The 14883-nt window shown below is 36.8% G+C and overlaps 1 protein-coding gene across 4 annotated transcripts in view; it reads right to left on the bottom strand.

The window, feature by feature from the left end:
- CDC42BPB (CDC42 binding protein kinase beta) overlaps positions 1 to 14883 on the bottom strand; it is an 84001-nt gene that overhangs the window by 26883 nt on the left and 42235 nt on the right. For all 4 annotated transcript variants that reach the window (XM_072339403.1, XM_072339405.1, XM_072339404.1 and 1 more), the window contains exons 5-15: positions 13664 to 13812; positions 10216 to 10309; positions 9122 to 9322; positions 7286 to 7534; positions 5977 to 6056; positions 5168 to 5334; positions 4950 to 5069; positions 2864 to 2997; positions 2317 to 2559; positions 638 to 748; positions 38 to 282 (exon numbers count right to left, since the gene is read on the bottom strand). In XM_072339403.1, the coding sequence (XP_072195504.1) occupies positions 38 to 282; positions 638 to 748; positions 2317 to 2559; positions 2864 to 2997; positions 4950 to 5069; positions 5168 to 5334; positions 5977 to 6056; positions 7286 to 7534; positions 9122 to 9322; positions 10216 to 10309; positions 13664 to 13812 (1793 nt within the window). The remainder of the gene's footprint in view (positions 1 to 37; positions 283 to 637; positions 749 to 2316; positions 2560 to 2863; positions 2998 to 4949; positions 5070 to 5167; positions 5335 to 5976; positions 6057 to 7285; positions 7535 to 9121; positions 9323 to 10215; positions 10310 to 13663; positions 13813 to 14883) is intronic.

The following is a 14883-nucleotide window of genomic DNA, read 5'->3' as shown; positions in this document are numbered from 1 at the left end:
GAAATCCCTGGTTATTAATGACATCCCTAAAACGTACCTCTCTCGCTTCGTTTTCTCTAATTTATCCTTGAGTATCATGATCTCTTTCTGCAGTGCAAGCTGATGGCTCTCTGAATCATGTACTTCCTTTTTCACGTTTTTCACTTCTAGAACATGTGATGCTTCTCGCCGGACCAGCTCCTCTTCATAGAATAAGATTTTCTTTTCCAGCTCAGCCTTCATTTTCGAAAGCTCCTGCTGATGTTCTAGTGAGGCACCTGCTGCCCGCCCCCCCTGCTTCACCTGCAGAAGAGTGGAGAAAAGAACTCATCAGGAAGGGACTAGAACCCTTATATTTTAGAAACATCATCTGAAGAAGAATTGTCCCATTGCAACACTTTGGAAAAATTGTGCTTAGGTTCTTAATGGCTCAAAAGCTGCCTTCAAGTGTTTAGCTCCTTAAGTGACTGGTCTGCTTACATGACCCAAAGGGGATCAAAATGGTTACAGAGATAACAACATTGGACCACATAGGTTTATTTTAAATAAATAAATAAATAAATTGTAGTTTTTATCCTGGTATCAACAGCTGAGTAAGCAAAAATATTGCAACTCCTGTGTCACAAGTAAACATTAAAAAGAAAAAAAAAGAAGCAACCTTCAGAGCTTCCAGTTCATTTTCCAGTTGTTTGCAGAAGACCTCACTGTGTTCACGAAGCTTGCGTTCTTTTGATGCTTCTGCCATAACTTCTTCAAGTTGGGATTCCAGCTATAAAATCAGAGTAATTTAAAGTCATTTCAACATACGATAGTGCTATCTGTGTCATTCATTTCCTCCCCTCCGTAGGGATGAGTTTTCCAGGGCCTTGAAAACAAATATTTTCCTTATCTCTATCTTACATTACACCACTATAACAATGCTTTCAGAATTTCATGATAATGTTTTGCCTTCAATGATCCAGGCATCTGTCTTTCTCAAAGCAGATCTACTACCAAATGATTTTTGGTACTGACATAAACCACATTAGATATGTGCAGGGATAACTGCAAAGCTTTTATTAATGTTAAAAGAAGGAATCAGCACTAGGAAGTCAATGCAGCTGTGAAAGATGAAAGCCTTTCATATTTACAGGTCAGCTCCATGCCTCAGTATCTACTAAGGAAGCAAATCTGAAAATCCTGACCTTTGAGCCAAGTTACTGTGAAATACTTCAAATATGAACACTGAACACTCGTACCTTGCAATTATGGAATAAAATAGCCTTGATCATCCATTTCTCTATTTCAAAAAGCTTATAGCATCAGAAAGATAATTTAGTAGCATCCAAGGCAGCCATGAAACTAAAGAAGAATAAAAACTGCCTGGTTTTCTTTGCATTCAAATTCATCTAACAAAGTTGTTTTTAAAAGCATTACAGGTAGAACTGTAGACTAAGGTAATGAACTTAAAAGATTATGATCTGAATAGAAGGCTGATGAACATGTTAGGAAAGAGAGGACAGAGGAATTTCTAGGAACAAAGACAGATGATCATGTCTTTCATGGAAACATGCAATAACACTTGAAAGGAGGGCAGAATGCACTGCCAGACATAGTGCTGTAACCCTATGTCTTTCCCAGTTAAATACCGCCTCTAATTCACAGACAGTCTGAAATACTTCCAACTTGCCATGAGTTTTCTAGCACCACTTACAAAGCTCAAGTTCTTTTTCAAACTTCACTCATAGGACACAGAAAATATGAAAGCTTTAACCATAACTCATACATTCTTCCAGTTATCAACTTCTTATTCAAAACTGTAAACTGCCTAGGATAGTAATCAGAAAATTAACTTGTTTAAAGATATTTACAAAGCTATTCTCTACATTAAGAAAATAGTAAATCCCTGCCTATTCAGTCTGCATCACTGTTCTTCCCTCCAGATAAACAGAAACATTCAGCTAGAAAAAAAAAGTGAAGTCAAAATACTCCAACATAAAGCACAACAAGGCATGGAGCATTCTAGGTTTCAAGCTGACCGGAACTCAGAGTCTGCAGGAATCAAAGGAATTAGAGGCTGGGCATGTAGCAAGAATGGTTTCCTTGAGACAAAAATCAGCCTGAGTACAAAGAATAAAGTAGACTCTGCTAATTCTCTGAAACGCCAGAATAACTTCTAGAAATTACTCCACGATCTATTTGGTGAACTACAGTGAAATGATACGGAAGAATTATCAGAGCAATATCTTATAAGCAGAGTAAATAATTGTTTCTGCTGATTTCTCAGTACAATCACATCTGCGATACAGGGCAAGCAGCAGCTGAAACATGTCGCTGTTAGCTATTAATTGAGCTAACCTCTTTTCTGATTTTCTCTGATTTACGGATGTCCTGCCGCATAGCATCATTTTTCTGCAAGCTCATTTCCATTTCCTCCTCTTTGTCACGAAGTTGTCGGGACAGTTTCTGCTTTTGAGACCGCAACTCTCCCATCCTCTCACTGAGTTCGGAGAATTCCTGCACGGCCAGCTTTCTTTGTTGGTGGGCATCCCGCAGCTCTTTGGATTGTGCCTTTAATCTCTCTGAGGCTTCTACAAGTTGCTGGTTGAAAAGAAATGTATATGTATATAAATGGAAGTCAGTTTATTCTTTCCAGGAAAGAAAGTGAACCTACATAAGCATGACTTGAAAACTCAAACCTCTCAGATAACTTCAAATATTATTCCTAATAGTTAATTCACACAAATAGTTCATTTACACAGCTGCAGGAGCATACCAAGACAACAGTTATTCTGTTTCTAGGGTGGCATTTCCAAGAGGACTTTTATTATTCCAGAAGTCTTTCATAGAAATCAGGCTGCACAAGGCCATCTCTTTCTAAGCATATTCATCTTTGGATCAATACCTTATGAAGGTCTTCCTTTTCTTGCCGTAATACTCGGCACTGCTTTTCCAGTCCTTTCAACTTATGCATACAGTCTTCATGCTCTTGTCGAAAAGCCACTGCATCTGCAAGCTGTCCTTCCAGTTTACTTACATCTGCAGAGTAATACATAATAAAGGTAACTGGTCCCAAATACGCATCAAGTAAGGAACATCACTTAAGGAAACTGGCATAACTTCATTCAGAAAATTAGTTTATTTCCATTTTAGGCAGCTTGAAATTAACTCCAGTGCACCGTCAGCTCCATGTAATTTTAACTTTCTCAACGTATTAAAAACAAACAAACAACTCCACACCTCCCAAAGACTGTTATCTCTTGAAGCAAAAAAGCCTTAGCATGGGGATGTTTCATGGTTTGAGAAATACAACTTCTACCCCTTGACAGCACTGAAATTAACTCAGGTCATTTGAATTCCAGTTCTGGTAATTTGTTTCCTAAATATTTTTCATTATATAACAAGCAAGACTTCATTTAATGGTGCAACCAGCAAGACAGGAAATAACCATCTATTTCCCAGAGCTTATTTATTTCCATATCTACTTATCCCAAAGTAGATAAGAGACGAAGATCTGGAAAGGCAACACCATTCTGCATGAAGCAGAATGGAAACCCAACTGCCCATATTCCTACCAGGATGTTCTCTTGGCAGTTCTCAGTTGCAAAGAAGATTAAAAAAAAATTGATCATCGTTAAGTAGAAAAGATAATTGCCTTTAGAAATATTTCAGTCTTAGAGCTTGTAAGAAACTGAACTGTCATTCTCCATTTGGTTTTAATTGCTACTACTTTTACACAAGTAAGAAACTGCACAGGGATAACTCTCTCACTGAAATTGTGACATCTATGGCAGAACAGGAAGCTGAACCTATGCATTCAGAGATCCCAAACACTGCTGTAGCATTTGAAGTAGCATTCCTTTCCTCATTTTAGTATGAAGCTGTGCTAAACTCCCTCCCACTCCACAGACTATACTGCCAAATTTCAATATGTAACAGCACACAATAGGCTGAAGAACTGGATAAACCTGACCCATTTGCAGTATAGCACCTTAATCAAACTCTTTAGACAAACATGATTTCTAGAATGCACAAGAACAGAGTTTGGAGGTTTGTTTTTTAGAGCAAAGCTGATTTCACAACAGATGTGGTTATAAAGGGGGTAGTATTGCTGAACTGTAAAAAAAATATCAGTTGTGACCAACAGTGGACTGACTGACACATGAACCAAGATAATAATTTAAGAAAACATTAGGAATCTGGACCAAGAAAAAGAGGTCTACAAATAAGTGCTCATGAATGGAGGACAATGGTTGGAGGTTTGGGGTATTTGTAACTTGGCATCTGAACAGGCCCTTGTAAACCTCCTAGCCAACCCATCAGGATTCAGAACAACCATATGACTGATGCCCACTCAAAAATTAGACGCTAACAGAAGGTTTTTACGTGTAAACTAATGGCACTGTCAAGCAACAAATTTTCAGTGATACAGATGAGTCAGTCCCTTCTTGGGACAGATGCCAGTATTTCTCTGCAATACTTCCTAATTAGTGCATCACCAGACAAAAACACAAAGGGCGCAGCAGCTCAGAAATATTTAAATATGTAGTATTATTAGTATGCACTCCCACCATTACCTATCCACTCATATTACTAAAGGGCAACTAATCTTTTCTCTCTATTCACTGTTAAACATACATCCAGCAAAATTCCATCAAAAATGTACTCCTCCAAAAGAGAGAGATCAGGATCTCCAGAGACCTTTATGGAAATCAACATGACTGAAAATATTTGCTTGAACCCATCCATTCAATTCATTCCACTCTAGATCTTCCATACTAGTACATGGTATCAGGATGTAGAAGTGGAAGAGAAGGTTAAGTACTTGCCTGAAAATACTTAAATGCCTTTAACTATTCAACTAAAGATTTTTTTTAAAGACCTCAATAACGTTAATTGTAATTACTGCAAAACCACAATATGTATTTTGCTATTTCTATTAACGTTAAGCTACAGTACCGTAATTACTGCTAGTCATGCCAGAGGCTTACCTGTTAATTTGTTCTTCAACCGTTCAATTTCTTCATTTAATTTTTTTATTTCCTTATCGCGGTTTGTATTTACTGTAGCACACACTGGACCTTGGAGGCTTTGCACTGTCTGTGTAGATTCTTTAACATCAGGAAAGGAGGAAAAGTTATTCAGTGAGATACATTTTGATTCCTCTAACAGTAGAAGCTAAGAATCCAAAAAACCATAAGCCACTCACCTTGCAGTTTTCTGTTCAAATCCTGTTTTTCTTGCTCTAATTTCCGTATTTTCTTTTCATAGCCTTCTATTTGTGAAGTGTTCTTTGAGTCATGCTGTACATCCACATCGTTGGTTACAGTGTCAGACTGCATTGCACTCTTCAAAGTGCCTCTATCGGATAAAGAGCTGAAAATAAACACACATAAGTAAAAACCTTTTAATACTCTCAGCAGTCTATGTAGCAGTGACAAGTTGGGATTCCAACTACTATGCAACTTAAACTTACAAGAACATCTAGTTAAACTGTTTCTGTTGAGAGAACTGTCAAAGCAGATATATCCTGACACTACCATGTATGCTGCTGATGAATTAAGATACTTACATTCAGGCATTTAAATATGCTAACATATGTGAACTTTACAAACTGTTTGAATAATTATAATTATTAACTCTCCACTGTCAGAACTTACTACCACCTGAAAATGGGGAATCTGTATTAAGAGTAACATTACACTATGTTAATGTTACCTACCAACAAGCAATGAACAAATCCTGAATTGTTTGTGGCAGACAAGCAACATGGACAAGACTTGCTAGGAACATCTAGTCCCTTAAGTTTCATTCATTTCAAATAATGGAAATTAAATACAAAAGCATCTAATCTTGGAAAACATGATCAAAATACATTCAAGACATATTCATGTGGGATGGAGGTTCATCCATCGATTCATATATAGATTTCTTCCCGCATGGTTACAAAAATGAGATCTTTCTAGAATTAGATTTATTTGGGAAATGACTTTAATGAACAGCACGTCCTTTGCTTACCTATCAGTTGTATATGTAAACCCAACAAAGGGTAAATGCAGTCCAGAAAAGCCTGTATGAGAACTCGGTGGCACCACTTCCTGCATAAAAATAACATGCATGAAAACCCAAAAGAGAACCCATGCAGAGCTAAAGACGTTTGATTTAGTCTCAATGGTTAAAAAGAAACAGCTGATGGAAAGATTCTTCTTAGCACTTAACAATTCACAACTGGCAATTATGCTTCATTGTATAGCCTTCTATTGTCCTTGTATGAACCTTACTTCAGATTAGGTCATTTAATATAATGACCTGAATTTAGAAGCCTACTTTTTTTGTGAGCTGGCACTTGAAAAGGCAGCATTTCAGCAAGTTCAAAGCACAAGGCAACCATTAAAAGAAAACCTGAAACTTCAAGTTCCTAATTAAAGTGACCAGGCATGAAAATGCATGATGTTTGCTTCAGTATGCTTGTTACTGCAAGACACGTCATCAAAAAATCAAGACAAAAGTTCTCCGTTTCTTGGGTTGAAATTGATGAACAAAAATGAGGGAAGGGAACACCAACACCCTCACTCCCAAAAACAGTCTTCTATTTTTTAAGAGACTGAAGTAGCATCAATTTGAGTTCTCTCACCAGGACAGCTGTGATTACAAGCTGCCTGTATGTATTTCTGAAGACAGATCATAATCATACCTGCTAAAGAACAGAACAAAATACAAGCTCCTTGTAAAGGTAAATGAAAAGGGCCAATATATGCCAGCATGTATGAATAAGCTTAAATTTTGAGTGACCATGCTATTTAATGCTACAATGTGAAAAATAAGTCATTTCAAATGCAAAAAAATGTTTTCCACCTCACTGCTAATTTTGGGCTTTCAGGAATTGCAAGTTTCTTTTCTAAATGATAACAGTTGGTAAATTGGGTTAGTTGAGTGGGATTTCATTGTTCCAAAATTTCACACAGCATAACTACTTGTGATCTTCATTTGAGCATTCATGTCATTATGGCTGCAATATGAATACTCCCTGTTGCTATAACGTTGCACCACAGAGTAAATCCACATCATATATGTGGAGATATCACTAAATTTCCTAGACCTGGGAACCTGTTTCATGGATTTTTAGACTTTAAAACAAAACATTTCATTAGCATAACATATCAGCAAATTCACTACTTGCTCCTCTTACAGAACAAAAACAACAATAAAAAAAACCAACCCCAAAAACATGAAAGTAATGATCTCTCTTGAAACAAGTTTCCACCACTGTCTTACAATTCAGCATAGTTGCACTCTTGCATTAGTGATATTTAAATAAAGGACTCACTGGATTTCTCAATACATCATCATCTACATCGAAATTTGAGGTGTCAGATGGACTGCTAACATCTGGAATATAAGGTGCTTCTAGGTTTCGGATGTTATCCCAGTTAAGTCCTTCAAAAAATGCATGAGACTTAAAATCCTCTATTCCATTCTGTCCCAGCCTACGTTCCCTACTGCAGATAAGTCGCTGAATAAGATCTTTTGCTTCTTCAGACACGTCTGTAACATGGGATGGAAACTGGAATCGTTCCTAGAAAACAAAACAAATTGAGAAATTTTTAAAGGAATCCATTCCATAATTTTCAGTGATGGTTTTCAAAAAGAAACTGCTAAATTACAGCAATAGAACTGCAAGCAAATATACAGAACTGTCCTATATCCACTGAGCAGTGGCAGAGTACAATGCAATATGACCACTGATAGATCTGTTGTCTTAAAACAGATTTTTAAGACAAGTATTCTCTTCTCAATACCTTTAAATCACATCTGAATGAAAACAGCTGCCGTTTCAGTAACCCTTAAGAAAAGGCAACTTTTTTTTTTGGAAGACTTACAGGAGTTCTGACACATTACAGAACATTAAAGATTGTACAACATGGGCATAAACTCATTGATACTCTCAGTCATAGGTCCACTGATCTGTTGGAAGATGTACTTCTTGAGGTTTTATTTATTTCTGCTCTTAAAACCCAAAAGATACAAGTCAATTCTTCAGGAAACACTGTTACATGTGAAATTACTCCAGATAAAATTGGGAAAACTTTTTCTGTCTTTTAGTTCACTATTACTTCTAGAAGTTTGCTTTAGTAAAGGTCAGTAGTACTTCTATAGGTTTACAATACAATCTTTCAATGTTTAAATGAGACCGTTTGGGACCAAAACAGCAAAATTCAAATTAAACTTTAAAATGTCAATTAAAACCACATTGATTTTATGTTCTAATGAGACTATAATATCAAGTCTGCAAGATAACAGCTTCAAACTTCCTCAAAAACAGTTGACAGCCATGCAGACAGCATTTAGCACCAAGGTGATTGTATATTTCGATCATAATACAGAAAAGATTGCCACCAATTAGTTAATTGAGGAAATGAAAGCAAGAGGGAGATTAACACTGATCATTGCAAGCGTGACAGCTCTAGATAGGATTTAATATCCTGTCCACCACTGTTTCACTATGAAAGCACATTACTGTAAACACAAGTACATAAACACACCCTCCTACCATACCTCTGGAAGGACACTGTGAACTGGTTTGTTCTTATTCCCCAATATTCAAAATGCATCCAGAAGTTTCAACAGTTTTCTACCACTGACTCTGGACACAGCCCCCTGACCTCATGTTCTTCATGCAGCTCAAAAGTTCATGTTTTTTCTGCCTCTTCTCCTCTGGGCAACTCCTCCTTGACCTCATGCTCTTTATGCAGCTCATGTCCACACCAGCTGACCTGCCTCTTTCCTTTCTTTGTACTGATTATTGATGTGACAGAAAATGTGCACAGCTGCATAAATAATGCATTACTTCATTTCTCCAGCACACTCCAGAAGAAACTTTCAAAGGGCCTATCTTAAGAATTGGTTTTAATTTTTGTTTCATGAAGACTGCTTAGACTTTTCAACAAGAACATTACCACTCAGAGCAAAAAAAAATCAAATTCTGCCTTTCAGATGCCAACATTCCTAAAAATGGAACCAGCAAATCTACATAATTAGATACAGTTCTACATCATCATGAGAAAGCAAAGAACTACCATCACTTCAATATTTATAAGCAGTAACAGTTCCACTGTAAACATTATAATCTTAGTAAATACAGTAGGATGAACGTATTTCTTACTTCGTGATTCATAATCTTCCCATAGGTTTCCACTAATGACTCTGCGTAAAAAGGTGTTTCACCGTAAAGCATTTCATACATGCAGACCCCCAGTGACCACCAGTCACATTCAGGCCCGTATTTTCCCATTCCATCCTCCATGGCTTGCAGTATCTCTGGGGAGATGTAGTCAGGCGTACCCACTGCTACAGAGGACTGCACCTTAAAAATAAGGCAAACATAATTCTGGTAAGTTTTCAGGCTCTCTAAAGCAACATTCTCACTCATGCTCGAGTATTTCTGATAGAGACATCAGTACATAATTTTAGAAAGGGAAGTTAATCATATTTAAAAAAAAAACAAACACAGAAATGAAACAAATAATGCATTAAGAAAGTAACAAAGTCTACATTTTAATTCGCACACAGTAAAACTTCCAAATAGTTATACCTGTTGTCAGAAAGCCAAGAAAGTGTTTTGCCTGTGTGTGCTTTTACACTTTACAACTGCAAATGTTTGCCAGAAACTGAAATGAAAATTTAATAAGCAGGCAGTTTGAGTCCTATGCCTGAGTTTCAGTTTACAGTTTCATCTGAAAATGGCAAAACAAGTTTACAGGGCAAGTAGTATCCTATTTATATTAGGTTTGAAATTGGTTTAATGTCTACGTAGCATAATTGTGGATGCAATATAGAGAATAGTTAATTAATTTCCTTCTGTCAACTTAGTAGGAAAGCCTCGACCACTGGGGCAGTGGAAAAGCAGCTGGAATCTCTAGGAACACACTTTAAGTGTTCACATGGAGTTACAATAGCTCCTTCGAATTCGTTTTATTTTTAAGGTGGCAAATCCTTGACAGACATTTTATGACTACAGGATGCCACCAAGACTCAAGTCTGTGCCAAAACTGCTAAACACTGCATACCAGGAAATGAAGATTTCAAAAACTGCTTCTTAGAAACGTGTTGAACACTTCCCTCAATTTTTAGCATGTCAAAAAGCTTACATTAAAAGTGTTTAATAGTAACGTATTAACATTAAATAGTGTTAGGACCAGGAACTTGCTTAAAAGATCCCACTACAAGTGACCCAGTTTAATTCTGCTTCATACATACTGTGCCATCTTCACTCATTTTCAGACAGGACCCAAAGTCTGCCAGTCGTATGTGGCCATTCATGTCCAAAAGAACATTATCAGGCTTTATGTCCCTATATGACAGAAAGAAGTGAAGAATTTAAATACATAGTCCAAGCTCTGCTTGTAAAGATTACATCAGATTAGATCCAAATAACAAAGACATTTATGTTGGTTATACAGTGATGTAACTTTTTTTATTATACTACGTATGACTCTCTCCATCTGCCAAACTTAAAACATTGCCTGCCACACTGAAACTTATGACTGTGTGGGACTTTCAGCTCTAAGTTGAACTCTGGTTAAATAACCAAGCAGAACAATTACAGTGAGTCAGAGAACAGAACAGACAGGCAGTTTGCTTCATCAACATTATTTCAAGATTGTACACATCACAATATGCTTTTGGAGGCAAGAGAAAATAGCAAAGAAAAGGTAATTTCTTAATCTGGTTTTTGTTGTTGTTGGTTGGTTGGTTTTGGTTTTTTTTTTGCCAAGATTTATAACCAACCTACAGCTTCCTATCTGAGATTTTTCACTGCTTCTCTAAACTTTGTCCGGGATTTCTGCTGGCCTGTATTTTCCACTTGTTATTACAGATTATTTTTCTATATAGTAACTGCACATCACATTTACTTCCATAGGACTTTTCCATCCTGCATACATGCAGCAGTTACTCTAGAAATCTCTGCATTCTCCTGGCTCTGGGACCAGGACAATGCCATTTCAGCAGGATACAATAATGGGAGAAAGTCCCAAGGGTCAAAGCACGTCATTCCTACTGATATGTGTATACAGCAGGCTGTAAAAGGCATTCTGCATACTGAGATTACTAAATGACATTGAACTGTAGCTCTTTACTTGGTATTATTTTTGGTACCAGGAAGGCAGCCAAAAATAACTTTAATGAGAGCCTGTTAATTGAATTTAGTCCAATCAATCACATTTCGTTTCACCAGTTTGCACTCAAATTCACAAAAGATGGACTACAACACCCAATTTAATAATACAAATTTGATGCATACTACATATATATGTATAAATATTAATTAATATCCTCAGAATAGCCAGCATTATTGTAAGAGCATCTAGCCAGTATGTTGGGAGGACAGAGAAGAAGGTAGAGAAAGCAGAACTCGCTGCACCAATTCTGCAGACTAAAAACCAGAACAATCAAGTCTTGCAGGCCAGCTCATATCAGTGTCCTTCCCATTCCTTAGTCAACACTGCTCAGGATCAACTCCTAACATGCCAGCATTCCATCAAATATTATTCAAACTAGCAAAAAAACCCAAACCAATAGATCTATTTTTTTTCTAGACACCATACTTATTCAAATAATATTCTGTATTATTATTAAATAAAATGTGCTTTACATGCAATCTTGTTGCACCACAACACTGAATTGCTTTTCAAATGGGCAGTTCCAAATGTCACCTTGTTACACAGAAGTGGGAGCTTAAGAATGTCTGTTTTTCAGGTTACTGAATTCCTAACTTCTTACTTGAGCAAACTTATGAAAATCATTAAGAAAGGCTTAGCAAACAATCCTAAAATGTACAGAAGTCCTGTCAAACTTATAAACTTTTTCAACACAGACTGAAATTGCTACTTTTTAATCAAGAGCTAATGATTTCAAATTTAGTACCAAAACTACACTATACTGCTGCTCATTAGCAGTATTAAGGCAAAACAAGAATGTTAATCTATGCCTGTCAATATAAATTAAAGGTATATTTACTTGTTAGAATGAAATATATATATATATTTGCTAACCCAGAATACTAGGTTATTTCATTTTCCTTTCCCAAAAACCTCATCAGTAATTTTCCATCGTTAAATTTATTCTATACTATTACAGTTCTAGGTGCTTTCCAGATTTCCTTCCAGTCCCATAAGAGTCAAGCTCAGTGGGAGCAGAAGGCTAAGAAAGCTTATACACAACTGTGCACAGTTTTTTTGTTGTTTTTCAAATAACACCTTTCACTGGAAGCATGAGCCAACCTCACCCAACACATCTATACTTTTCTGCTTTGCATGCAGCTCTTGCTTGCCTAAGGGAACACTGTTTCTGTTCAGAAAGGCTTAATGCCTCATCTCTGTGCTCCACTGTTTCCTATTTACAGCTAACAGGTCATCTAAACCTTTACAGGGCCCTTGATCTCCTCTCCAGAACAACCATTCTTCTTTCTAATCCACTGCAGTTGCCAACCAGTAATTTCTTGGGCATTCACGCATGTTTTGGTCTCAGAAAAATTTATTCCCACTGCCATAAGAGGCATTCATTCAATCCCGCTCAAAGTTGCATTGGGTCAATTAGGCAGCCACCTTCCTTGGAAACAGTGCAATGGTGCCTCTGGTGAGTTTTTCCAAATACAAAGAATTTTAAAATCCCCACATATCATCCACATTTACCCACAAGTGTATTACTGGCTGTATTTCATGGTAAAGCAACTGAAGTCAAAACCTACCAGCCAAGTGAGATACAATGTTAGCCCAAAGCCCACTTTTCCTGAGCACTGACTTCAGCTACCCATCATGAATGTGCCTGCATAGCCAAAAGCAACATTCACACAACTGAAAACCATCATTACTTTTGCATTTTGCATTTTCTAACTTGGTTACTGAAATCAAGCTCTAAGGTCATATGTAGTAGATAAGGATACAACCCACAAGGGTTTCCAGTATTACCATCATTTTGCTTTCTAATTGCTCTATCATACATAGCTGTTAAATCTGAAAATGAAGCATAGAATAGGGAATTCCACTTGACAAAGAGTCTTGAAATGACAAAATATTTACCAAATGTCTTACCCGCACCACTAACAGCTCTTCTGAAATAGTCACTCCAAGAGGTAACCCAAAACAGAAATGCACCTTCCTGGCCTATGTCCTCCTACTTAGAGCAAGGAATGCAATATTCTTAAATGTTACAAGCTCAATTATATGATTGCAGGTACTGGTGTGGAATATACTTCCTACATGCAGGCACAATTAAACAGGTCCACTCATTACCAAAAACCATCCTCTTCCATCTGAGGATCAGGTAAGCAGATTTGCTGTTATTATGGGCTTACAGTGAACACATTTTGTGTAACTTTTAAACATTTGCAGAGTTCAAATTGCTTCAAACTTCTGTGGACAACTGTAGATAAATATTCATGAAGTGAATTGAGAATAAATTAAGAAGCATGATTAAAACTAAAAGCTTTACTGAGAAGTTAGTCATATAAATGTCACTGCTTCTAATACGAATCCATCAAAACTTGGTAACTAGAATATTACATAGCTTATGTAATTATTACACATCATACAGTAAGCATGTGCCCACAGCAGCTTCCCCATGGCTAGCCATCTGTATTTGTAGCAATATCTTTACAATTAATTTAATTGCATACGTGCTTTTCAAAACTAAGACATCGTGTTACCTGTGCACATAATGCAGCTCATGTATGGAATGTATTGCAAGAACCATTTCACCAATGTAGAACCTTGCCATATCTTCAGGAAGTTTGTCTTCAAACTTACTGAGAAGGGTCAGCAAGTCACCACCAACATAGTAGTCCATCACTAGATACTGAAAAGGGAGAAATAAAGAAGTTACATACTGAGACACAGCTGTTAAAAAGACAATATTCTTGAATAACCCCAGTAATGACGGAAAATCATTCTGTCCTTTCTGTCTTTGTGTTCTGTCATCTGCAATGATGCACAGTGAAGGAAAAAAATCTAATATCGACAAAAATTCAGGTAGGTCATCAGTGCTTTAACTGACAATTCCAGCAGAAGAGACAGGAAGAAAAAGAAATCAAAAATAGGACTTTGTAAGAGAACATCAGTGTTATATTAAATATGAACAAAAATACTTGATACCACTTGCAGAACAGAGTTCTTTTGGACTGGGAAACAATAAGGATTAACATTTTAAAGTTTAGTTCGTGCAAGTGGCTTCTTGCCTGAATTGCACATCTATTATCAGGTGCTAAAGTTTGAGGAATTATGTGTTTGAATGTTGGATATTTATATTATACAAACCATTTGCTGAAGGAAACTCTCAGCAGAAGCACTAAGTAACAATCCTTGCATCTTTCAAACAGTTTTTATTAAAATTTCACTAAAATCTTTTCTGGAAGGCATTAGTGCTCACCAGATGGATGCATCTTCATTTAAAACAAAGACTTCATTGCAAATTTCAGCCTTGGTACATTTCAATACTACTAGTGGTTCTGAAAGTGGAACTTAGTACATCAGTATCATCCTGCACTCATCTTGACACATGCATAACAGAGCTGGATGGATGCATAACAGAACTGGCAGGAGCTCCATGACACTATGGCAGGGATTGCTCATAAATCAGAAGTGCTGTCACGCCAGAGGCACTACAGTGGTTGAAAATTTAAAAGTCAAATGTTCATGTTCTTGGACGGCAATCTATATCAATGAAAGAGTAAATTGCCTCCAAGGCCAATCCACCATTATTCTTATTCTGGAATGAAGCAACATGAATATGGTATCATGTGAAAGTAAAGGACTTGGACTTGTTAGGCAATAACCTAATCTCAATTTTATATAGATGGAGAAATAGCAATACACACCTAAGTCCAGAGCACCACTCAAAGCATGACTTGTACATTTTTGTTCCATGATT

The sequence above is a fragment of the Excalfactoria chinensis genome, chromosome 5 (assembly GCF_039878825.1).
Source record: "Excalfactoria chinensis isolate bCotChi1 chromosome 5, bCotChi1.hap2, whole genome shotgun sequence".
Classification (NCBI taxonomy): domain Eukaryota; kingdom Metazoa; phylum Chordata; class Aves; order Galliformes; family Phasianidae; genus Excalfactoria; species Excalfactoria chinensis.
This window is presented reverse-complemented; position numbering and strand designations above follow the sequence as displayed.